We start from the raw sequence: 27,384 nt of genomic DNA, 5'->3' as shown, positions 1-27,384 counted from the left end.
TCTCAAAATTGATAAACCTGTGCGAGAGCTACAATTGAGTGCTCACAGTCTCACACTATTCACGAATCTTGTGAATTATATATTTTAAATTAAAATGGACTAATGTTGTTTAGTATTATAGTGCCGTCCACGAAAAGTAGGCCGCGATCGTCATGCGCCTACCGGCCGTTTTTAGTGAAACCAGGGGTTCTCCGTTTGGGAGTATTATTATTATTATTATTATTATTATTTTATTATAGTACAGATGATTTTCTGGCGGTATTTCATCGCATTTTAGTATACATTTTCGTAATTTTGATTTTGTTGACTCGTTGGTATGTTATCACAAATAATAACAATAATTTTGTGTGGTTATGTTCTTATCGTCGTGAAAGTTGTACCGTGGTTTGCGTTATAATATTTCTTGTGTTCAACTTTGGTTTTGTAATTAACGCGGGTTTTAAAGTTTGAATTTTTTTTTGCCTTATTATTAGTTATATTGTACAATAGAAGTTTACAGTTTTTTTACAGTTAAATATTTTTAACAATACATATTTTTAAAATGGCATTCAATCAAGATATCCATTCTCAAACGAAAAAAGTGATTTTCCATGTATACAATTATTTCAAGACGATAGTTGCTGATAAAAGTAAGCCAGAACTTTCAAATTTTTTTCAACAAACCCGTGATGTGACTGCTAAAGCGTGTGGTGTAAGTCTCGCTTGTGTAAAAAAAGTTTGTTCTGAAGCGAAAAAAGAACTCGAAGTCGGACCTTCTAACAAAATTGCTTTCAAATCACATAGGAAAAGTTATAAACGTGTAAAAGTAAGAGTTCTCTTGAAGATTTTGACAATGAAGTTGTCAGAAGAACTATACATAGTTTTTATGATAAAGGTGAATTTCCGACGACCGCAAAAATATTAGTGGCAATGCAAGAAAAAATTAATTACCCTGGCTCAAAAACGTCAGTTAAACGTATTTTACACAATTTGAACTTCAAGTATAAGAAGTGTAATGATGGGCGTAAATTTCTGATGGAGAGAAATGATATTGTTGCTTGCCGGGTAAAATTTTTAAGAAAATTGTACGAATTGAGACAGAATAATGACACAAGGCCGGTAGTTTACCTAGACCAAACATGGGTAAACCAGAATCATACGCAAGGTTACATATGGCAAAATCCAGAAAATACCGAAGGACTCAAAGTACCAATTGGAAAGGGTGCTCGACTCATTGTATGCCAAGCTGGTTCACCTTCATTTGGATTTGTTAACAATTCGAAATTGGTCTTTCAATGTAAATCGGGTAGTACGGAAGACTACCATTCGCAAATGAACGTGGACATTTTTGAAAAATGGTTTGTTGAAATGTTGGCCAATTTAGAAGAACCGTCTGTTGTGGTAATGGACAATGCTTCCTACCATTCTGTGCTAGCTGAAGAGTATCCCAGAGCAAACGCGCGAAAGGCAGATATTCAAGAATGACTTGAAAAAAAATGCATTTCATATTCACCGGTAGAAACATTGTGTGAACTACGTGAAAAAGTTAAAATGGCCATACCTCGAGAAAAAAAATATAAGTTTGATTCAGTCGCGTTACAAATGGTTCATGAAGTGGAAAGACTCCCACCTTACCACTGTCAGTACAACCCAATTGAGCTGATTGGGTGAAGTCGCAAAAAAAAACAGCACTTTCAAAATGGCAGATGTTGAAGTGTTGGTAAATAATGCCTTAGATGAGATAACTAAAGAGGTTTGGACAAAGTGTGGTGAACATTGCAATAAACTCCAAGATGCAGATTTCATAAAGGAAGGGTTGAGGGATGAAATATTAGAGCCCATCATACTTATAATAAATCCTGATGACAGTTCTACTGATGAAGACGAAAACGACGATGATGAATTACCTTATTAATTTTTATTACGACGACGACTTTGTAACTATTTGTAAATATATATTTATTTTTATTATTATTATTGACTTATTTAATTATAAAAAGCGTAAAAAAAAATATGTAATAATATAGTCGAATGTTTACTTTAATATGATATTTTTTTATTTTACATTATATTGTACCTACATTAGATGATTTGAAATTATATTAGGCGGGAAAACGTTTGGAAACCAATACCGTAAATCGGCCGGTAGAAGCGTGACGATCGCGGCCTACTTTTCGTGGACCGCACTATAGTTTAGTATTATTTTACTTGATTTTTTTTAGCGATCGATAACGATAGGCGCGCGTGTGTGCTAGTTATAATGAAAGGGAACCCGCATCGCCGCACCGTCGCGTCGATCATTATCGATAATATATTGTATATCTATATAGACCAAGTTGGTCAGATAAGCCTTTTATAATTTTGTATTCTTGTTTTTATATATTTTAATAATATGTTAGTCTACAGCAGTGGTTCTCAACCGGTGTGCCGCGAAAAATGTTATTAAATTTCGAAAACAGTATTTTCGGCGAAGTTATTGTGATTGTCAAGTGCGTTAGTGTGCACATCTTCTCTGATGCGTCATGACAATTATGTCATCCCGTCGTTCGTTATTATTATTTTATATGATATTAATAACTATAATATGATTATTATAACAATTGTAATATACGTAAACGCAATACAGTCCTCGACGAAAAGTGTTTATTTTATTATATAGTTTTTTAGCAACACAACAACTAATTTGTTATAAGAAAATTAAACATTCAATTCGTTTGCCTACTTTGTAGTTTTTATGATTAATTTTGTGATATGTGAGTAACAAAATACAATTCTCAACACTTGGAATAAAGTACCTACTCAACATTTTAGTTCATATTTTGACTATTTTGGTTTTAAAGACCATAATATATTTAATTTTAAGAGTACATTTAAAATAAAAAGACATGGTTTAATGTGTTTATGTTTTTCATTGAGTTAGTTGTTGAAAAGTATTTGTATATTTGTAATCTGATAATTAGAATAGAATTTGGTTGTTACTTCATTCGAGCTATGTACACTCTACATAGTGATTTGTATTATCACACTGACACACTGTCACTGATTTGATTCCACTTACATGCGTAGGTATACGTTTATTCTAGCGATTATCATACATATACCGTATAATATTTCCTTTGCGAATTATTAACTTTTTGTTTGTAACTACATTTTGTTATGATTTAATAACCGGTCAAAACCGATATGTTTTTATGATTCTCTATATACACGGCGGCAGCACCAGTGCCGAAAACCAACGACTGTTGACCAATAACCGAACGATCAATATCCATCGTCTGGATAATCAGACAGTGATCGGCGGCTCAGCCTATGTGCCTAAGAGCGGTTCATTCTTATGGAACAGAATAGAGAATACTGGAGTTTAATATTGTTAAAATAGGTTTAAAAAATGTAGAACAAGCTAAATATTATATTAAATAGAATAAATTTATTAAATACAAATTACAAATAGCCACAAAAAGTTGTTATAAAATACCTAATTTACTTATATATTTACTACCTATCAAAAAAAAGACACCGATAACACTTGGAGTGAGCTACTTGGCCATTTGTCCTAGTCATTTACAACAACCATAGGTCGGCATATTTAAAAATTATAATAAGTCTTATTTTAACTCATTAAGGTCATTGTAATAAATCATAATATTGATATTTTGATAAATAATAACTGATAACCGAACAGCCCTTGTGTCAAAGTGGAGAGTTGATACTTACGCTTAGCGCTCATAAATTTAAATTTTAGACACTGTTACACTGGCACTCTGCAAAGTGGTTACTTTATAAAAGTAAGAATTATTATGCTATATGAATGTGGGTGAAAAAAATGTTGAGTCGGTGAATCTGTGAGATGTTGCCCTGGTCTAACAAAAACTGAAGTTGCGCCAATAATATTTCATATAATCATATTTTATCGAATTATCATGATTCCAATAATAATTCTACTATAATATTCTACTAAAGGTATAGAAGCGGTTTAAAAGTATTAAATATAGCACTGCAAGAACAAGACATAGGGACAAATTATTAAATTAATTTAATCTTCATGAAAAGTAGGTCAAACAAATGTTTAAAACTGAATAATAAATTATTTTATTACACACATTATGCCCCCGTGAGAATTTACCAATTGGGATATCGCCTAAAATAATGAAAATATTATAACTCTGTTTTATTTATTAGAAGACAAGGATGGACAAGAACTACAACTATTTCATATTTTAATTTAATTTAAAGTTTTGGTAAAAATACTAAATAAAATAATTGTTCTGATAAGACTTATGTAATTCTACAAAGTCGAATAATTTGATAAAATTCACACAGCATGTGAAAATAAAATTAAGTAAATATTCTGTAAAAAGAGCTTAATAGATAAAAAATCAGAAAAAATCTGTAATATAAAAAAAAGTAGTTTTATTAAGTTAAATACATAACTTTCTAATATTGAATATTGTGTGATTTTCGCGAAAATTTTACACTTTGAATTGAATAAAGACCAGATTTTTGTTCATCTGTAACCCAAAAAAGGTGCTATTAAAATGTTGAAATTTGCAAAATCGTGAAAAACCAATCATATTAGGAATTAGGTAACAAATCTTTAATTATAGGTATTTCAAATTTAATTTTTACTGTTACTTATTTTTATAATATTATAATTTTATTAGTATTGGCATTATATTAAAATAAAATAAAATAATTATAAATTTAAAATTATAAAATTTAAACTGATTTACAATATCGAATATTCGACTTTCCGGGAAAACCTTTAGAGCAGGAATTCCGGGGTTTGAGGCTGGAATTGGCAGGAATTGAGCACTAAAAATTGGCGTTGGAAAAAGTTAAAAAAGTCGAATCCCGACCTTGAGGGGTTGGAGAAACGTTTCCCCCGCCGCAAATACAGTTTTTAAATTTTTACGGGAACGGTTTTTGAGCAGGAATCCCGGGGTTTGCGGCAAGAATCAGCAGGAATTGAGCACTAAAAATTGGCGCAAAAAAAATTGCAAAAAGTCAAATTTTGAAGGTGGGTGGGGCTGGGGTAACGTTCGTCGCATAAGCTGTATCAAACGTTTTTTGGTATGATTCCAATTTTTTCTGTTTTTCGACAATATACAAGTCAATACAATGTTCTAATTGTTTCAAACGATGAAGATCATTATGAGATAATGTTAGGTATGTAATTATAATTAGAATATAAAACTATAGTTGATTGGTTTACATTAATAGAGTAGAAAAAATTATCAGCTATCTTAACACGTTTACAACGAGTATGCAATTTTTCGATAATTGTATTAAAATTGTTTTCGCACATTAACTTACACCACTGATCAAGATCTAACGTTACAACTTTTATAGTTAATTTACATTCTAATAATATAATAATTGAAATTTGCTTATTAACTAGAAGTCCAACGGTTACACTTTTCTTACTAAAAGGACGAATATCGAACACAGATTTTGATACAACGATTGATGGATTCATATTGATAAAATAAAAAAAACAGTAAACAGTATTTTTTTCTAGAAATATGAATATGATCACTAGACAGTTTAGCTCAAACTAACAAGTTTTCTTAATCCATACATGTTATATACTAAACAAATGTAAAGTTAAAAAAGAAAAAAAGAAAAAAAATGTGAACGTATAGTGTCTAGTTGGATAAACAGTAAAGAGTTATTATTAGGGCCCGGAAGTTCATGCATTTGCATGTTTTTTCTAAGTGCATTAAAAAGTTGCTGGATGAGCGACAAATTTGAAAATCAACATAACGAGTTCAAAAATAAAATTTTAGTTTGCATATTTTCGCATATTTTGAGGTTTTTACAGAAATATGCATATTTTAAAATAAAATTGCATTTTACTGCATTTACTTGTGTTATTTTTTTTATATGAATAATTTAATATTATTCTCGATAATTCCGATAACATAATATCCGTAGAACTATTATTTGTGGAAACATCAGTAAATTGAATCCCTTGTATACAGGTAATTCAGATAATTCCAAGTATTCATAAGTTCATAATATGATTTTAATAGATTTAATGATTATCGCGACTCGCGATTGCCGCGATAGCTGATTACAAGAACAAGTTCTAACGACGGCGGCGAATGGCGACGAACGGTAAAGTCGCTATGTATGGTGCGCTATATTTAAAAATGTTTGTTTTTCTCGTACGTAAAAACCGCGGCAGTAAAATCGTTCAGACCTGACGGCGACAATTTATACCACACTATCGCAGTGTGGCGAGACAGTTTTGTGCGATCGTTTCTAACTTAAAACGTTAAGTTTTGTTTTTATATCGGTTTCCAATTATTTTAAAATGCCAAAATTAAAAGTCGGGTCGAATCGAATTTATAGTTATGTGGCCGAATTTGGTGAACATATATTTGCATCCGATGGAGGTGTTTTATTTTGTAAAATGTGCGAAATAAAGGTAAACAGTGACAAACGTTTTTGCGTGACTCAGCATTTAAAAACTGATAAACATGCTCGAGCTGCTAATCGTCAAGCTAATAAAAACAGTTCAACACAATCGCTTATTACGACTCCATCATCACGAAAATCTGATTTTAACAAAGATTTATGCAAAGCATTGTTAAAATCAAATATTCCTTTAGAAAAACTAAGTAACACCCATTTTCGCTCGTTTCTAGAAAAGTATGTGAATAAAGACATTCCTTCCGTGTCTACGTTGAGAAAAACCTACATCGAAGACTGCTATCATGAAACGATGGACGAGATAAGAGATCAGGTGCAAAGTAAAAATATTTGGGTGTCGATTGATGAGACGACTGATTCAGAAGGACGATATGTTGCGAATGTTATAATTGGCACGTTACCAATAGATGAGCCTGGTAAAATTTTTTTACTTGCCTCGGAAGTTCTGGAAAAAGCAAACCATACTACAATCAGTAAGCTTTTCGACAAGGCACTTTTTTCATTATGGCCCAAAGGAATACAACATGACAACGTTATTTTGTTTATTACCGATGCAGCACCATATATGGTGAAAGCTGCAAAATCTATACAGGCTTTTTACTCTAAAATGATACATGTAACCTGTCTGGCTCACGGTCTACATCGAGTATGTGAAAAAATTCGAATAGAATTTCCTAAAGTCGACGAACTTATATCCAACATGAAAAAAGTATTTTTAAAAGCACCAGCTCGCATTGAATTATTTCGACGAGAAGCCGCTGATACACCATTGCCCCCTTCACCAATTATAACTCGCTGGGGTACCTGGTTGAAAGCTGCCATATATTATTCCGAGCATTTTAAAACAATAAAAAAAGTGGTTAATATGCTTGATTCTGATGATGCCGTGGCAATTGAAAAAGTAAAAAAAATTATAAGTGATCCAAATGTTCAATCAAATTTAATTTTTATTCACACAAACTATGGTTTTTTATCTTTGGCTATTACCCGTTTAGAAACTCGAGGAATACTTTTAAATGAAGCAATTCAAATTGTAGATAATGTCATTGAGAAATTAAAAGAAATCAAAGTACCAAAAGGCGTTATAATTTACAATAAATTGAAACAAATTATCGAGAAAAACGAGGGGTTTCAAACACTGTCAAAAATTTCGAAAATCATGTCAGGAGAAGAAACAATAATAGATGGCCTTCCAGAAGATCTTCAAGTAAATGACTTCATACATTTTAAATATGCGCCAATTTCTTCTGTTGACGTAGAAAGGAGCTTTTCTGTTTACAAAAATATATTAACTGATAATCGCCGTTCATTTATGTTCGAAAATTGTCAAAAACTTTAATTGTGAATTGTAATTCTTGAAATTCTTAAAATAAATATATACCTATTAATATATTATTTTAATTATTTATATTAACTAAATTAAGCATATTTCCATATCTTTTAATTATTATAACGAAAAAAAATTAATCTTAAAAAAACTTAAATGCATATTTAGCGCATATTTTAAAGATTTTAAGCGCATATTTGCATGCATATTTTGATAGTTTTTAATGCATGAACTTCCGGGCCCTAGTTATTATACTTACCTACCTAATTCGATAGAACCTGAAACATTTTTTAAAAATCATTAACACATTAAATTTAAATTAGACGCGTTATCCCACTAGGCTATACGTTCACGAGGTATTAAATAAGTTATTAACACATTTAAGTTTATTAAATTCAGATTTTTTTTTTTTTATTGAAATATAAAAAGTTAAAAAAATTATTTATTTAATGAACTGAACAACAGTATCATATAACCTAGATCCACAATCACAATCACAAATATCGATAATCTTACCATATTTTTTTTACTACATTTTCAACAAACTGATTTCCTTTTGATAATAATACAAAAACATATTTCGGATTCCATCTTGAGTGTTCAATCCATGGATTATCTTCTTTTTCCCAATGATGCAATATAAGACCACAGCAAAAACATTCAACAATATCTTTTTTCCCTGAATATATAAAACCGCTTTCAGCTAATGAGTATTTATCTTGAGATGAAGTCAACGGAAATAAATTGAATGTTTTCAATCTTGATATAAATGTAGTAAATTTGGATATGTAGGATATGCATTTTTTCGTACTAACGAAACAAGTGAATAAAAACTGTTGTTAATTTGTTGAAAATTCATTTTTTATAAAAAATAAAAAAACTGAATTAAACTTGATTAAAAATAACAGAACCTGATTGAACGATGGTTGAATATTAACTGAACTGTCTGAACTGGAATGAATTAAATAAAACGACTTTTATCTATAATTTATTAAAATGAAATTACAGTGTAACCTGAATGTTTAACTTACAAGGGAATAAATAGTGTTGAAGTGTGTATACACTGTTTAAACTTTATGTGTAACAGGGGAAAAAATAATTGGTTTAAGGGGAAACTATACCTTAAATTTTAAAAATCTCCGCAGTCAAAAGTGCGCAGAACATACATTTATGGTGTTGAAAATCAGTGTTTTTTACTGGTACTGCGGAGAAAAAAAAAGCTTGAGGGGAAAAATCCTCCTTACAATTTTACAATCTCCGCAGTCAAAAGTGCGCAGAACATACAAATGTATACTACTAAAAATCTCTAGATTAACGTTAACAAAAAAATAAAAATAATAAAATCAAGTAGTTATGATATATATCCCTCGTAAACTTGAATATTTCCTCTACATAATGGACATGTGTTAAAGCCTTCTTCTATCAGTCGTGTGATACAAGTATTACAAAATGTGTGGCGACAAGGCACTATAGTAACAGTCACCATTTCCTCGTAACAAATTAGGTATGCATACTTCTAAAATCACTAAAAAAAAAAATCATTATTGATTATAATTTAAAAAAAATTAAAATTGTAATAATTGTTTTATCTTACTTACATTGGCAGGAATAGGACGTAGATTGGGCTCAGGTGAGGGAACACGTAGTTCTAGTTCTAAAAGCAATATTTATTTTACTACTAGAAGAAATTCCCTGCAAAACTTTTATTAGTTTTTGGTCATAATATTACCTTCCTCGATATTTGCAAAAATTTCTGCACATCCGACTCTTGCGTTCAATCTTTCTAGACCTCTACCGTTGCCTTGTATTCTGGATCCACGATGACCACGATTTCCTAAAGTTTGAAATAATGTATTTAATAAAGATTTTAATTTTTAAGTATTTTAAAATTCTAAATTTACCTCTTCTACGCACATCCCTCTGATCTCTAAGATTCTGTACAACCACTGAACCCACTGCAGGTACTTCAACCAACGGTGGTTGTACAGCCTCTTCTGGTTGTTGAACTATTGGTGGTTGAATTGCATCTGGTACCTCTTCAACTATTGTTGATTGTACAGCTGGTTGTATGATTAGTGGTACTGGCATTGGTCGTAATAAGATCTGAGGGCCTCTGTGATAATTGACTTGGTGGTACAATTGGTCTAGGATTTAACCCCTGAAAAGCAAGTACTGTAAGTAAAAAGTTAATAAAATAAATATAACCAACTCATATATAATTAAGTTATGAAAATAAATTACTAGGTTGAAAATCTGGTTCACCGATTTCATTCCTCAAGATTTGTTCACTGGAGTATGAAACATTTCTTATGAAATCTTGAAGACTATAAGTGGCGTTCTCCACATTAGCCCATCCGTTTTTTATTATCATGTTATTCGTGGATGCAGGGTCGGACTGGCTAGTATGGGCCTCACCGGCAATTCGCTTACAAAGGGCCTCGACAATTATAGTCATAAATAATAATTCACATGAAAAAGATGATTATTTTTTTTCACCAAAAAATATCATTAATAAATAAACTTAATAATTTATAATAATTGTAACAATTATTGTTACTCAAAACAAACATGTTTATCTTTATTTTAAGGTTAGTAATTACTTAGGATAGAAATAATTAAAAAAAAAATAAATTCTAAAATAACAATTTTTTAAGTTCATTGGATGTATTTGCTAGTTTATCGATTATATCTTCATAGTTCCATTCATTAATAATGTCTGCCTCAGAATTTATTAATATAAAGGATTCCAACAAGTCTTGACCAATAAGTGATCTGAGTCGAGTTTTGATAATTTTAAGCTTAGAGAAAGAACGTTCACATGAGACTTGGGTAAAAGAAAGTGTTAATAAAGTTTCATATGCAATATATAAATCTGAATATGCACTACTATGTAAATTAAAATCTTTCAATAATTTAATTGCACATGGAATACACTTTTGACAGTTTTGATCAATAGAACAATGTGTTAAAGTCTCATCTTCATCATTTTCTGAATCAGAATCATAGTTGTTATTTTCTGATTCAACAGCAGTGACTTCATACTCTGTATTATTTGAAATATTATGATAAATGGATGCAAAAGATATTAATTGATCAACTAAACCATCTCGTTCAACACCACTTATATTTGCCAAAGACTTTAAAGCTCCTTGTGGGATCACACTTGCATCTTCATTTAATCTTTTAAAATTTCTAGGATCCAAGTATGAAGCATCTTGCATAATTTCATTTGAATCACCAAACCTTACACTGATTTGTCTAAATGCAGTATCAATTACAACTTGGTAGACATTAACACGAAACTTGTGTTTATCATTTTCAAAAGCACTTACTGATTCATCTGTTGCAGTTTCATCATACATTCTTTTGACTTTCCGTGATCGTTTTTGTGATGAGTTGTCTCGATTTCTAATTCAATTTCATTTTTAGTTAAAATATCATTAACAGAAGTTGAAAATGATAATGCAGCTCTAAAAATATTATCAAATGTTGATATTGAATCTTTTTCCATATGAGATAATTGTTTTTGTAAACTCTTTAATATTTGATGTGCTGTTAAATAGTCCAATGATACAGTTTGAAGATATTTACTTATAGGTGTAGTGTATTTAAATAATGTTTTAAAAACAAAAGCTATAAGAATTGTGTCAAATTTTAAGAATATTTGCAAAATAGATTGAGCCTCAAAACTAACTTTAGATTCAAATTGATCACTGTTTGCTATATTATGAAGCGTTTTTAAAAGCACAACATACCTTTTTACATCAAATATAGTTTCAAGCGCTTTGTCTTTAGCCCACCATCTAGTAATTCCAATTTTTTGTAATCTTCTTAATGTCTCACGTCCTTCAACCAATTGTTCCAAATTTTCAATCCATTTAGATGTACGCTTATAAGAATTTCCAATAAAAACTGCTACCTTTTCTAATAATCCAAAAAATAATCGTGCTTCTAAGCAACTTGAACATGAACCAATCATAACTAAATTAAGTGAATGAGCATAACAATGTGTATATATCATTGAAGGAGACACTTCTTTTAACGCTGCTTGGAGTCCATTATATCTCCCAGACATATTACTAGCACCGTCAAAAGCTGAACTGATTATATTTTTAATATCTAATCCTAAATCATTCAACATAGTTTTGACCAATTCAAAATATTGTCTTCCTGCAGTATTACGGATAGGAGTCATACATAATAATCGCTCATGTACAATACCATTTCGTACATATCTAACACAAATTGCAACTTGATCTATTACTCCAACATCTTGGCATGAGTCTACTTCTAAACTAAACTTCCATGCTTCTTTTACTTGAGAAATAATGGCTAATTTAATTTGATTACCACAAATATTAATAAGTTTATTAATTGTTGTTTTAGATAAAAAAGTTACCAAGTTTCCACGCCCTTTAGTATTATGATGAGTTTCTTTTCTTTTTTTACTTGCTTCTATTGATGTAACAACATGGCAACCAAGGACAGGATCATATTTTGCAAGAAGTTAAACTAGTGCAAGAAAATTTCCATGGTTAATATTATTATTTTCAAGTGAAAATGCTGCTTCATGTTTTCCTCTGAATGCCAAACCCTGAATTCCAATAAATTTAATAATATCTATTATTCTTCGTAACACAAGCCGTCTTTCTAATACATCTGCACTATGTTTTTTTGTTAATAAAGACTTGGTACATTGATTTTTACTTTGTAATAAAAATGACATGAGTGCCGTTTCATGAGTACTGCTTTGTTCGTGTAATTCAACTTGATTATAAACATGTTTTGATGATGGTGTTATACCCTGAGTAAATGGACTGGTTCTATCAGTGTAGCACAAACAGGTAACACAATACATTTTATTGAGATGGAGTGAATAAGAAAGCCATTTTCTTTGAACCATAGTTTGATTTGACATTATTCGATAATATAAACGACATGCTTTAAATGGTAAATTATGAAGATCTCCAGAAGGTTGAATTGGATGGTTTCTTAGAAAACACAACTTATCACTAGCACTCGCATTAATACTAGGCGGTACAAATAATGTAATTTCTTCGATGGCTTTAGGATCAAGAGATGTGGTGTTTGAGACTAGAAAATATAAATAAATTAAAATTAATACAAATATATATTTTTTATTTTTATTTAATATTACCTGATTTATCTTCTTCATTAATATAAGGACTATTAGATTGTATGTCAGTATTAATTTGGTTTTCTGAAAATATATAATAAAAATTATTATTCATGTAACTAACATATAAAAATATTAAATAGTAGGTAGGTATTACTAAGTTTTCAATACATTAATTTGAATGGATAATAAGTATCTAAAAATATTACCTGATTTATCTTCTTCATTAATGTGAGGACTATCAGATTGTATGTCAGTATTAATTTGGTTTTCTGAAAATATATAATAAAAATTATTATTCATGTAACTAACATATAAAAATATTAAATAGTAGGTAGGTATTACTAAGTTTTCAATACATTAATTTGAATGGATAATAAGTATCTAAAAATATTACCTGATTTATCTTCTTCATTAATGTTAGGACTATCATATTGTATGTCAGTATTAATTTGTTTTTCTAAAAATATAAAATTTAAATATTATATACCTAATAAAAATTTTTGTTATGTAAATATATTAACATAAATATTATTTTATTAATTTTTACATACTTGGCTTTACTTGGCTGATTGTCCTAATAGAATAATATAGTTGAGATTAAAAATTAAAAATTATTTACTTATTTTTCACGTGCATTAGTTATTATTTTATTAATAAAATTTATAATTCACATTCAGCAGTATAATATATATGTGTATTATAATGCTACGACCACATATTTTTTTTAATGTTCGAATATAATAATAATGAATAATGATCAGTCAACGTAGTATATTGTACCATAGGATTGTATTTATAAAAATAAAATGTATGTTTGGCCAAAAAACAAGTTACTTTAATCAGTTTAATTATTATTAGCTTAAATACAAAGAATACGAACATACTAAATAAAAATAGTACCATTTTCTTAAAAATACTAATAATCGCTAAATCGAGGACTCAATAAAACTCTATTTGGACGTAGCAAAAAAAAAAAAAAACATGCTATTGCATATAAATCCTAGTCATGGTATTAGTTATCTTATAATATACTTACGGAAAAAAGAATTTAGTTTTTGTTGACTTGGTAACAAACCACAAGCAATCAAATCGTTTCTTCGTTTTGCTGAACGTTTAGAAGCTCCAGATTGAAATTTACGTTTATCCATGGTTAAAAAACTAAATATTGGTAATAGAAACACCGTGTATTAAATAAATTAACAAGATCAACTGAGATTCGTATTACACAAACCGAAAATTGATAATGAATAATAATAATTTCAGTATACATTCGTAGCGTTGTTTGCTGATTGCAATATTTCTCAAACCAACGATACTTTAGGTTTACAGTTCTAAAAATAAATGTCTACCTCCAAAATCCCCATTGATAAATAAATTATTATTTTTAATTGGTACCGAATGCCAATAACATAAACTTTAAAACATCTTACATTCTACGTGATTACGTCACAAATATGTTCTGTTCGTCTAAAATACTATACTGTATTTATGTTTAATTATTCTTATTTTATAAATGTACATTTCATGACGTTTATGTGTACTTTATAATAATGAATTTTCCGTTCATTATGAAGGGCCCCATATACTTTTACAGACAAGGGGGCCTCACTGGCTATTGCCAGTCTATTGTATTGGCCAGTCCGACCCTGCGTGGATGCATCCGATAAGTCACACGTCTAACCTATTAATTACAAATAAATCACATGTTGATACATTTGTATATAGATCATAATTCATTAGCTACTTATTTTATTTTATTAATACTAATTATTTTTCAGAATCAAAGTTATCACAATTTGTCCAAATTCATATTTAAGACATTTAGACACCGAGGAGTATAAGACCTTAAGGGTATAGTTTTTTTATATATATCATTATATCAATCATGAGTACCTAGGATGCATATAATTGCTTATACATATTGCTAAACCATACATTGCTAGAGACCCGTAGGAAATAGAGAGCTCTCATTGGTCCTATTACATTTGTGATAACATGATAAAGTTATCAATATTTTCAAATCTGATGCTTTTTCTAATTAGATATTTGTTATTAGATATAACTTATTTTGTTATTTTACCATTTAACCTTTAACAATTTTACCATAATTTTAATTTTAAAGGTTAGTTTAATTATTAGTTCTTCATAGTTCATACATAATTCATGTATATGTAATGTACATATTCTAGTCAATTTCTACAATTTTTACAATTCATGATAATAATAAAATATAAGATCTCCAGTTAAAATTCAAATTTAAATTAAGTGTATATATACTATACATATTATAGTCAGTTTTAAAATACTAAAAATTAAAAATAAATTTTAAAATTACAAATAGGTATTTAAAGTGAACCATGACTTTTAGCATTAGGTTGATTACAATTGATATTTTGGTTCAAATTCTTTTCCTTTTTTTAGCAACATTTTCTCCTAATGGAGGTCTACCAGCTAATAACCGTTTGCTACCTTTTGTTATACCTGCACTTCGTCGAGCTATTGTGGTAGGTTGAACCTTAATAGTTGCACCATCTCTATTTCTCAATGGTACACAATTCCCTGCTGTATGTAAAAAAATTTCCCATTGCCCTTTGCTTTTAATTTTTTTAAGCCTTTGTTCTAATTTTTTTATTCCCGTAGACGATGACCCATATGAAGTATTACATAGGTTTAATAAGTTTAATACATTTTCAAATTTGCTTCTATCAGTTGGTTCTGAACTGGAACATGGTATGGGTTCTATTAAATTTAATTGTTGTACATTTTTATCATTATTAATATTTGTATTATTAATTTCTGTCTCATTTCTTTGTTCTATTACAGCTTCTACTTTTAAAAATGGATCATAAAATGACTTATCCAAGACTTGTTCTCTAAAGGCAATTTTAGCTATATTAAAACAGTCTGTAGCAGTTATAGAAGGAAAATGATCAGATTTAATATTAAAAAATTGAAAAATAGCATACTGATGTTTACAAAACTTTGCAGCCAAGGCACTAGAGCATGAACAAAGACCACATTTAATATTAACATAATATAATAATGTTTGTTCTTGTTCACTTGGCACTAAAAACTCATAGTCATTTTCTTGTACAATCTTATCTTTTTTTAAATATGTAATTTTCTTCATCATTTTTTGTAACATTAATGTGATTGAGGAATTTCTACTGTCCTCAAATTCTCTTAGTCTTCTTTTATAATAATCTTCTAAAGCTGTACTAGTTAAATCTATTAAAGCTAACACATTATACGCTTTTACTCTACCTAAAACATGATCTTTATAAAGTCTAACTGCTACTTCACAGTAATTGTTAGTTACATGACCTCTAGAATAACTGTCCCTAAAACATATACACCATTTTTCTTTATATGTCCAAAATTACACAAATATTTTGTCCATTGAGGAAACTCTTCATTTTCACAACCTTTTTTGTAAGCATTTTCTGCATCAATTATATTATCGGCATATAAAATATTTTGAAATAATTTCATTAATGGTTTACGTTTTTCAATAGGAATTTTATGAGCTGAATCCCACAACCACCGCCAAACTACTTGTAAGACATGGAATGTACAAAGTAACGTGTTACTTTTTGGCCAAACATTATTGATGGCATTAATTTCAGCTGAGCTTTGATCAGTCAGAAATAAATTGGGATATCCCTGTCCACAAAAACTTTCTAGAACAGCTTCATTTATGAATTTAAATCCTTGACAATAACACTCATACGTTTGACCTTTGTTAAAATGATGGCTAAAGGCACTGCACCCGCAAGACTTTGGGCACATAATAATGTTATTGAATGATTCAAAGGATCACATGCACTTGTGGTGTCTACAAATATTATTTCTTTAGCCTCTTTCATTTGATGAGCTCTTCTCATAATGGGTGTTATAACAATTACGGCAAATGGATTTTCTTTGAATAAAACAGTAATGCCATTTTTACTGTATATTTCTTGTTTTTTTTTTAGTTTCTATATTAAAATAAAAATAATAAATCTACATTAATATGTATGGTAACCTTACTTATTTTTATTATCTGTATCTAATATTATGTAAGTATACTATTATTATATATATTTATATAGTATGCTATAATTAGATATTTACCTCAATTAATCCATCACACTACGTGGACCTAAATTCAAACTTCTCCAAATATCATGCCAATAACGAACCGTACGATAACATGGATTAATGCCTCCATTAGCAAAATGTTCCAATGTGAAATCCTCTTTTAACTCCAATAATTGTTCATGATATTTTTGTGATTCAGCTATACCCATTCCAGAATCAAAATACTCATAAAACATATTTTTTACATCATCACCAGCCAGAATAAATCTGAGACTTTCAGCAGATTTTATCGTATGGGTATGATGATTATATATTTCTATACAACATACTAAACCTTTCTGTAATATAAATATACATATTTATTGTAATGCTTGTATTATTATTATTATTATTTATTTCCAATTATTAAGTGTTGTTAATTTTTAAATCACATCATTAATTGGAAAATATTGAGGATGTATTGTTTACAATACTATATCAGAAACAGTGTAATACAATATAGACTATTATTTGTTAATAAATAATGAACACAAATTAATTAATTTTATATATTTCTATGTAACATTAAACCTTTCTGTAATATAAATATTAAATATATATTTATTGTAAAGCTTGTATTGCTATTGTTTATTACCAATTGTTAAGTACATATTAAGTGTTGTTAATTTTTAAATCACATAATTAAAATATATACAGTGTAATACAATAAAGACTGTATAATACAGTCTGTATTATTTGTTAGTAAATAATGAACACAAATTTAAAGTACCAATTTATTTAATAAATTTATTTTTATCAGTCAGACATAACATAAATTGTTTACATTTTAAAATCTTAGAAATGTTATGGCCTTATTTTACTATGACTTGAATCTGTAAAAATGTAGAATTCATTTTTATTTCACAAATTTAACACATATTTGGAGTCTGCAAAAAAAAACTAATTGCAAAAATTAAAATTAAAATAGTATCAGAATAATATATTACCATAGATGATCTGGACAAATTCACAAGCTAAACAAAAAGACAAAAAAATTAATTATGAGTTTAATTGAATTTATAAATACCTTAATAAATGGATCTTTCTTCCTTGTAGATACTGTGTCCAGTTTAATAACAGTCTTAACATTAGCTGGACATTCAGCATTTTTCGAAAGGCCTTTTTGATTTTCAGATATACTAGGCTTCTGAAATCCACTATGTTGACAAACAAACTTTTTTCTAAAAAATGTTTAAAGATGCTTTTCAGTTAAGATTTCTACAACATAAATAGTAATGTAAAAACACTATAAAATACTTACGAATACACAATTCGCTGCCCATTTGGAACACTAGTTCGAACGTTCCAATTTAAATAATTTACTTTACCAAACTCAGCAACCCACACACTGATGTCTTCCATAGATTTCACATCACATCTCAAAATTATATTTACATTGTCATCTTTGACAATTTCATATTTAAATGATGGTGGATACATCATTTTATTAATTAATTAAAAATGTTAATTAGCAAATCTATTATAATTAGAAAAAGCATCAGATTTGAAAATATTGATAACTGTATCATGTTATCACAAATGTAATAGGACCAATGAGAGCTCTCCATTTCCTACGAGTCTCTAGCAATGTATGGTTTGCTTATATGCCGCCAGGATGCACGGCCGACAACTTGGCTTTAGCCAACGAAAAAGCAATATCAATTGCAACTCACTGGCTAAAACAAAGTATTTAAACATTTTATTTATATTTTATATTTTTTATTCATATTTTAAGCTATTTATTTTTAGACAACTTTATGTATTTATGTGTTAATGTAATAGCATATAGCCCAAGCACCGGACACTATAAGAAGAATATCAATCATAGTTTTGAAGCTTCCCTTCCCTCCTAATTAAAAATAATCAAGTCACGTTAATTTAGAAATTTAAGTAAATTGTTCTCCTCATTATTTTTTCTCTCTCTCTAATCCATGCACAACATGGTGAATTTTTGGTCTGCAGAATCAGTATTGTAGCATTTTTTTTAATTTCTATGTAAAAGATTACAATAATTTATAAATGCTCATATATCTTTGAAGAATTAAAATATTGTAAAAAAAAATAATTTGTATGAAATAGAGTTAGGTACTAATTTTAGTTTTGATAAAAGATCATTTCACACAAATATTAATGCTAATAACACAATTGGACAAAAAAAACTTGCTGAATGCAACGTTGCTTATGGGTCTGAGAGAAAAACAAACTGATATCGTACGTCCACTAAATATAGTATGTTTACTCAAACTGTAAAGCTTTACTTGCTGTAAATTCTTACTGGTCAAATCATTTCTTGAACGGCCCTCTATTGTTATCAAGTGTTCTACAATTTTAATTTAAAAATAAATACAAATTTATGACTGTTATAAATTAATATTTCTTTCAGAGTCTAATTAAATGTTACCATAAAATTGATAAAGAGACGGATGTTGACCCATTCATCTGAGAAGAGAAGCTATTAGCAAGTTAGACTCGATGAAATTATTGGTTCTGTATTGGAGTCGATACACTGTAAATCTTAGTGGACCAACAGTGTCCATCCAATATCTTTGAAAATACTGTATCAAATCATGCAGTTCCTCTCCAAGGTTGTAATCTCTCACTATTTAATTAATTATATTTCATTAAACAATAAAATAATATTTTTAGATCAATGAATTTTGTATGAGGCAACTAACCTAATTATTGACAACATCAAATCCTAATTGGATAGAAAAAAAACCACGGTGAAATCTGATTTCATAAGCCGGCAAATGAGGTAAAGCCATGAGTTGAAAAAACAATATTACTACTTAATGTACTAAAATAAAGAATGTGTTGGGAAAGAGAGAGTGTAATGTTGCCATAAAAACATGAAATATATTTAATTTGATTTAGACATTCAGAAATTAAATACATTATAATATTAAAAATTAAATTATTTCTAAGCTTTTCTTTGAATCAATTTTTTATTCATATTAAAGTCTCACACGGTTAAATTCTTCTTAACTTAATTAAGATATATATATCTTAATTTAGCATTTTTGACTAATATTTTATGATCTCTTTGGTGTCTGAAATAGTGAAGATGTGAAAGGGAGGGAATACTATGAAGCAGTCCAAGTTATGTGGGTAATATTAACGCTTTTAAACAATTTATCTATCAGATTATTTTGTTGCATCAATTAGATATCCTTAATTTAATTAACACCAAGCTTTCTGTTGCCGCCGCAACATAATTCTAATAAATATAAAATAACTATCGATATCGGACAGCTGGACACACACACACACACTATCAACTGTTACCATAATATTTATTTTTGTATGTACCTATTTGAATGTGTCTTATGAGTTACATAACATGTAGATTACACCGCGTTATCGTACGCCGCCGCCGTGCATCTGCTGGGATATATTAACGCGGCCGGCGAAATTATAAGGATTCAGGCCGGCCTAGTCGTAATAAATTAATATTATTATAACTATTGTTTTTAGTCGTTTCTCCAGCGTTGATCAAAAACGTAAAGGTCCGTGCACTAATTGCCGCATTTTTATTATTGTATATTGAAAATTATAAGTTCGTGGGCGCGGATCGCCATCTTTTTTCACATTATATAATTCGTGGCGCTAATCGCCACTGTTTTAGTTTTAATATCATACATATTATATTACATTTGTGTGCGCCAATCGTCAAAAAACATTCTTATATATTTGTATTATATTATATTGTTTTATAGGCGCTAATCGTCACCTATTTTTTTATATTTATTATTGTATTTTTTGCCGGTGCTAATCGCCTTATTTATTTTAGTGTATTTTTTTCAATATTGTTTTACTATTTCTGTGTATGTGGAATTATATTATACAGGTTCTAGGAACCAGCTGGCCAGTCTGCGCTCCACAACTGTGAGTTATATTTTTATTATCTTTTATATATTGTTGGGCCAAAAGGGCCATGTCATAATTCTAATATTGTTTATTCTGTTTGGCCATAAGGGCCGCGCTATTCATTATATTATATTTTATTACCAATCAAATCATTTTTTGTTACCATTATTTCAACTTAGTTACCTTCTTGTGAGTTCTTTTTTTAATTATTGTAAACACACCACATATATACACACATAACACACAAATAATACACATAAACACACTACACGCATTACGTAGCTCGACAGTATTTGCTCGGCAATCCTGACCACATATGTTCGAGCTATTACACCACTACACACCCAGCTAGTCCTCGTATATTTAAGACCTATCCTACGTGTTAGTGGTCAACAATTAGGTCCGGAGTACGCATATTATTATTATATGCCCTAGGCCCGTCTACTTTCTATAAGAAATAATCGTGTTCATACAATAGAAACCATAAAATTTATAGTGGGGACATTGTTCATACATTTTACTGAAACTATTTTATCTATAAATCTACTAATCCAATCTATAAATTCAATTTCACTAAAAAATTACCATGCGTAAGATTATCCTTGCATTTTCATTAGCTCTAAGAATTCGAGCCAGATTATGTGTCCTCACGTAACGAATTATGCACTATAAAAAATAAATTATTCATATTTTTTTGTTTTTAACATTTTCAATTATTAAGGCCTCCACACACTGCAGCAGGATGATGGTAAATTGTGGCCAGTAGTATTTTACTGCTGCGGTGTACCCAGACCTATAATGATAATATAGATTTTTGTTTGTCAACTAACTTGGACAAAATGAAACCAACATCCAGTATTGTTGGCTTCATTAAGTACCCGGGCAATAGCATTCCTTAATCCTTGCTCAAAGTCGGTGATAATTTGAAGCTGGTCATAGTTCAAATTCAGTTGCAAATCATTTCTAAAATGCTGTAGAACTCGACAGTATGAATCTGTCTGACGGTCAATTAGAAGTGCATGAACAATTGGTATTGCCTTAAAAATAAATGAAATATATTTACATTAATTGATACCTAATTGTTTTGTTGTTTTAGCTATATACTAACCGCATCATTGAAAACTATTTGAATGGTAAATAGTTGTTCAATGTCAGGTGGTTGTCTCGGTCGAACTTGAAACATTCCATCCGTGCACACAGTTCCAACAACCCGAAGATATACATTCATTCGTTGTAGGAATGCTACATTTGTAAAGGCAATGCCAACAAAACGTACGGTACCGTCATTTCTGAACACTTCCAAAGGTCCTTGGTAAAATTGATCTAGTGCGCCGTTGACATACATTAGTCTCTGACTCCATTCAATCGAGCTCAAAATATTTAGCCAATTGCTCGATGAATCGGGAACTGGTGGACTAATACGACGCCTGGCTCTTGCTATAGCACGGTTGGCTACGGGTCGGCCAATATCCATTGCTGCTTCTGGTTCCCTAATTTATGTATATTATATATTTATAAATAATTACTTACATTAAATAGTTATTTTTATTGTTTTTACATTTGAGTTTCTTGGTCGACAATTATGTTTGGTGCAATATTTTCATCTACACCTCTCTCTCTCTCAACTTATTAAAAAATTGTCGAACACCTAATCCATAACGAGGTGCAGGTTCATGATTGTGGTCATGACCTGCAGAAGTTATAATTTGTGCTCCAACACGTGTAACCATTTTAGCTGTTACCATACAGCCGTATCTTCTTCTTTCGCATCATAAATATCTATATTCAATAAAACATAACTATTTGTATTAAAACATATTACATTCATGTAATTAATAATAATATGTAATTCTAATTTCTTAGTAGAGTGGCACCTAATCCATAAAAAACTTTTATATATATATAAAAGATTTAATATTATTAGATCTAGTATTTATTATTTATTTAGACTATACGAATAGTTTAAATTATAAATCTTAATAGAATTTAGATTAATATTGGTTTCGAAAATTGAAATCAAATATCCAACATATCTTCTAACTCAGAAACTTCTAACCCGCATTTTGATTTTGATATGTCAACATTTTCCGAACAATTGTCTGATATATAATTTACAGTATAAAAGGTCAAAGAAGATAACTCACGAAACAGAAGTTGGTATTCCACAGAACATTTCTTAGGTGTAGCACAAAATATCTCGAGAATTTGAATAAATTTATTATTAAGGGCCAGCACGTGAACAGTTTTTTGCTCAAAAACATGCCTTACAGGAAAGTCTCACAGCTCACCAATTGTAGTGATTCGATTTCCATAATTGTTAGGAAAAGAAAGATTATTGAAGGTAAGGCTAGGCAAGTTAATGATTTTTAACTCTGTTAAGTTATAATGCATCAATAACAAACAGTTAAAAGTTGCTACACACTTTTTTTAAGTTAAAAAAAAAAATAATTTTTTTATGCAATGCTAGCTTACTTTTTTCCAACCCAAAACTAAATTATGAGGTATAGTGTTTATACATTATATAGTATTTCCATATAAATTAGATTGTAGTTATGTAAATTTTTAACTTTAAATAATTCAATACAGGTATTTTTTGAAATAAAACAAAATAGACTGAAATAGTGAAATGTTATAAAATAAAAAAATAAAGTAAATGAACTTAAATTACCTACTCCTTAAAATGAAAAATTAATTCGTTAATTTTAAAAGAAATTTAATAAATTAAAAATTAAGTTAATGAAAATCCAAAAGTAACTTTAACTCGTTTATACTCAGGTTTGTTTGACTCATCTAGTCTTGTAAAGTGAGAATAAAAATACTCAAATACCTACTCATTTTTAACACTTTAGAAAAAAATTAAAAAGTATCTTTAGGTATTTAAAATCAAAACTTACTTGAACTCTTATTAGTTTATATCTACAGTTTTCTGTTTTAATTTTAATCATGAAAAATAAAAATATTTAGAATTTTTAATTACCTACATAATTTTTTACTTTGAATTATATTCAACCGAAAATTAAAGTACTTTGACAAAGAAAACAAATGAGTATTTTATAGTTACTAGTTATACTAACTGATAAATACGATGTACTTAAACTAAATAAATTAACAAATAAATTAATAAATAAATTAAATAATTAACTACTATACTTAAACCTAAAAATTAAAATAAAACATGAAAATTGATTCAGTTGATTTATAATAGGTAAAAATGAATTTATAAAAAATTTGAAATTTTCTATAAATACTCTTAATGTATTTGAATTTGTAATCAATTACTTTTTTTTATAAAGTATTAAAATACACTATCACTCGAGTACTAGATACCTACCAACTGTACATCAGAGCAGTAACCTACTTCATCGCATTTTTTTCGATAAAAAATAAAATAAAAAACGTTATAAAAATATTAATTATTACCTTGTATCTCTATTTACGGAATGTTGGTAAAATACATATCCTCTATCATCGATAAAAACCCTTGAGCGCCCTCGAATTCCAGGAATTTCTCTCGATAGAGGAAGATTCTGACCATCGTTTAGTTCATCGCTGATGCGATTTCCATTGCCTACAATTGATTATTTAAATTAATTATGTGTACAAAATATGAATTTTATCTACTACAAACCATCATTTGGTTCCATGCTAATATTTGTTCAAATATACCAAAAAAAAAAAAAAAATATTATAATAAAATATTAAACGTTAATATATTCTGCATGTTAGAACAGTAAGAAAAAAAAGTGGAAACACCTCTACGGAAATCTAAACACCAAGTCACAAATACAAATTTTTTATGAACATTAATGGGTATTGCTTATGTCTCCACTATTCCTACCATAAAAATACGAATTACCAAAGTCTACCAATAAAGGTACAGGTCGTTAATCTACCTTTATCTCTAGTAGACTGACACTTTTGTGAAATAGGTACAAAATAGCTTAATTTCAAGCACCCACCGACCCTATATCACATATTCACGAAGATCCTTTCCAATTGTTACTATTGTATCAATTAGTTATACTATATTGGCCGGTATATTGTCTCCAATACTAAATAAACCACTGAAGAAATTATACTATTTTGTACCAAGTCTACTAAGATTAAAAATAATTCAGCTAAATTCAACCAAGGGGCAAAGTGTAAATCTACATTATAATCTATAGATATAATATATTTTTGATTAATTGAAGTAGATGATTGTGAATAGGAGATTGATTTAGAATATGTTCATTTAAAGAAGGAATTAATGCATTTATTTGGAGTTGACTACAAGCCTTTATTAATAATAATGGAATAGGATTGCAATTTTGTTGTATTATATTCATATTCGACTTAAAAACTAATTCAGCTTTCATGGCTATTTGTGAAACATCTTACAAGGTTTTTATTAAATAACCTCTGGATTTTATATCAATTAATGAACTAGAATAATTTGCAGAGAGTTCACTTTCACATATAGTGCAATTAATAATTTATTTTATTTTCCTAACAATAAAACCAGCTATATATTCAACAACATCATGTGTAATTGTGTATTGTAAAATATTTAAAAGTAAACCATCGTAATTGGATACGTCATCATCACTTTGGGCACATAACATATCAATGTACTCATTTTCAATTTCATTCTGTTTCTTTATGTTACTAGATACAAATAATATGGCTGTAGTATCTTGTGGTAAACAATTAGCACCAAAAGATGTCATAATTTCCGAATGAATTAATATTCGTTTCATGGCTGCTTCAACTTGCCAAGCAGTGGGATTATTACTAAAACCACCACGAGCTAGTATTGTGGAAAACAATAGTTCTAAGTGATCTTGTGATAGTTTATAAGTTAAGAGAAATTTCATTTTACCACTTAATACTAAGTCTACCAATAACTGTTTAACACTTTTTAGGCATATAATAAGTCCATTAAATCCGATTTTTCTAATATTTTTAGTTATTGGTACATGGTCTTTATCTTTTAAACTACTTAAATAACTAATAGAGAAATTTATAAAACTGTTGCAATTTTCAATATTTTTTTCAGACAATGGTCTTTTACAGGTGATTTACTCGGAAAATTTCTTGTGTTCAAGAAATCAAAAATATTATTCATATTTCTACAGAACTCAATAGTACCTTCACAATTTTAAAATTCTGGTAATTTTAATGAATTTAAACAGTATGCCAACGCATCAGCAACAACTGAACTTAATATTGAAGCAGCTAACGATACTTTCATTTTTTCTTTGCAGTATTGGATGTGACGACGACGAATAATTGTCCCTATAAAGTTATTAGCTAGTGCAAAACTACAAAATACATCAAATAATGTATAAATAAAAAACTAACCAAAATGAAGTCCAGCTTTTTCTTGAAGACGTACAAGCTCCTTAAAAAATTGCCATTTAATTTTTAATCCATTTTTATTATGTATAACTGTATGATCTCCTAATGTATTATAACTATTTATAACTTAATCATATGGGCTGCATCTAACATTATATACATTTTCTCATTTGTTACTGGATGCAAAAAGTAAGTTTGTGCCTCTAAATCGGCTCCTAATTTTCGAGTCATGGATAGGTTAGATGCAGCCCCAAAAAATGTTAGAGATTTTACAATCGCACCAGTATCATACACATTTGACAAGCATTTATTTACTGAATTTGATTTCTCCTCAGCTGATATACCATTAATTAGAAAGTATGCGATGGATATTTTCCAATTCGAGTTTAATGCGACTAACATAAATACAAGAATGTCAGAAGCCATTGGTAATGCATCACTTTTATCATTTTTAGTACCCATGTTAACACATCTAATGTTATGAACACTATTAAAATAAACGTCTGTCTTAATACTCATTTCATCCATCATAAGACCATAAAACAATGTTTCATTTTTACTAGCCATAGTTTGTACTTTATTTTTAACTGCTTTTAATGCTTCAGATAAAAACCCTGGTTTGCCATTTATCACACCATACCATTTTTTTAATGTGCTTGGATATGTGGTAAACAATTACCAAATGTTTTCCTGACATAATCATAGGCGGCTGCAGAATAGTAATTTAATGTTAGTGCAAATGCACGTAGTTCAGATGAAATAGTTTTTCCAGCTTTTAACTTTAGTTGTTTCAGTACAATTTCACTGGATGCAACAGGCAATAAATCCTGAACAAAATACAAGGATGATTTTTTCTGTTTATTTGACAGCAAAGGAGGTTGAATGAGTGTCATCGTTTATTAATTATCTCCTGTTCTTTTGCATGTGGAATGGCACAATTCCAAACCATTATTAAATAAATAATAAATTAAGTTAAAAAAAAAAAAATAGAAAGATTATTATTAAAAAAATCCTATTAAAGATATAATATTCAATTCTGATTTCTCATTTTGTGGCAGTGGCATACCGAATAATCGAGCATCTTATCTATTGTAAAATTGATAATTATCATTAAAATCATGGACAAATATTAATAATTATTATTTTGTCTTCCATAGGGAATAGTTTTCCTTATCTC

At 29.0% G+C, this 27,384-nt stretch overlaps 1 protein-coding gene and 1 pseudogene across 1 annotated transcript; both read right to left on the bottom strand.

Annotated features, from left to right (window-relative positions):
• Positions 1-9,092: 9,092 nt before the first annotated feature.
• On the bottom strand, positions 9,093-27,100 carry LOC114123112 (uncharacterized; annotated as a pseudogene).
• On the bottom strand, positions 17,889-18,443 carry LOC126548928 (uncharacterized). Its single transcript, XM_050197016.1, has 2 exons — positions 18,262-18,443; positions 17,889-18,181 (listed from the first exon to the last, which is right to left on the bottom strand). The coding sequence occupies exons 1-2, from the start codon at positions 18,441-18,443 to the stop codon at positions 17,968-17,970; spliced, it is 396 nt and encodes a 131-aa protein (XP_050052973.1). The 3' UTR covers positions 17,889-17,967.
• Positions 27,101-27,384: the final 284 nt, after the last annotated feature.

The sequence above is a fragment of the Aphis gossypii genome, chromosome 1, assembly GCF_020184175.1.
Source record: "Aphis gossypii isolate Hap1 chromosome 1, ASM2018417v2, whole genome shotgun sequence".
Lineage (NCBI taxonomy): Eukaryota > Metazoa > Arthropoda > Insecta > Hemiptera > Aphididae > Aphis > Aphis gossypii.
This window is presented reverse-complemented; position numbering and strand designations above follow the sequence as displayed.

Coding starts and splice junctions, on each gene's coding strand:
- LOC126548928 (XM_050197016.1), bottom strand. CDS start 18,443: ATGATGTATCCACCATCATTTAAATATGAAATTGTCAAAGATGACAAT. Junction 18,182..18,261: donor GGGCAGCGAATTGTGTATTC/GTAAGTATTTTA, acceptor AACATTTTTTAG/AAAAAAGTTTGTTTGTCAAC.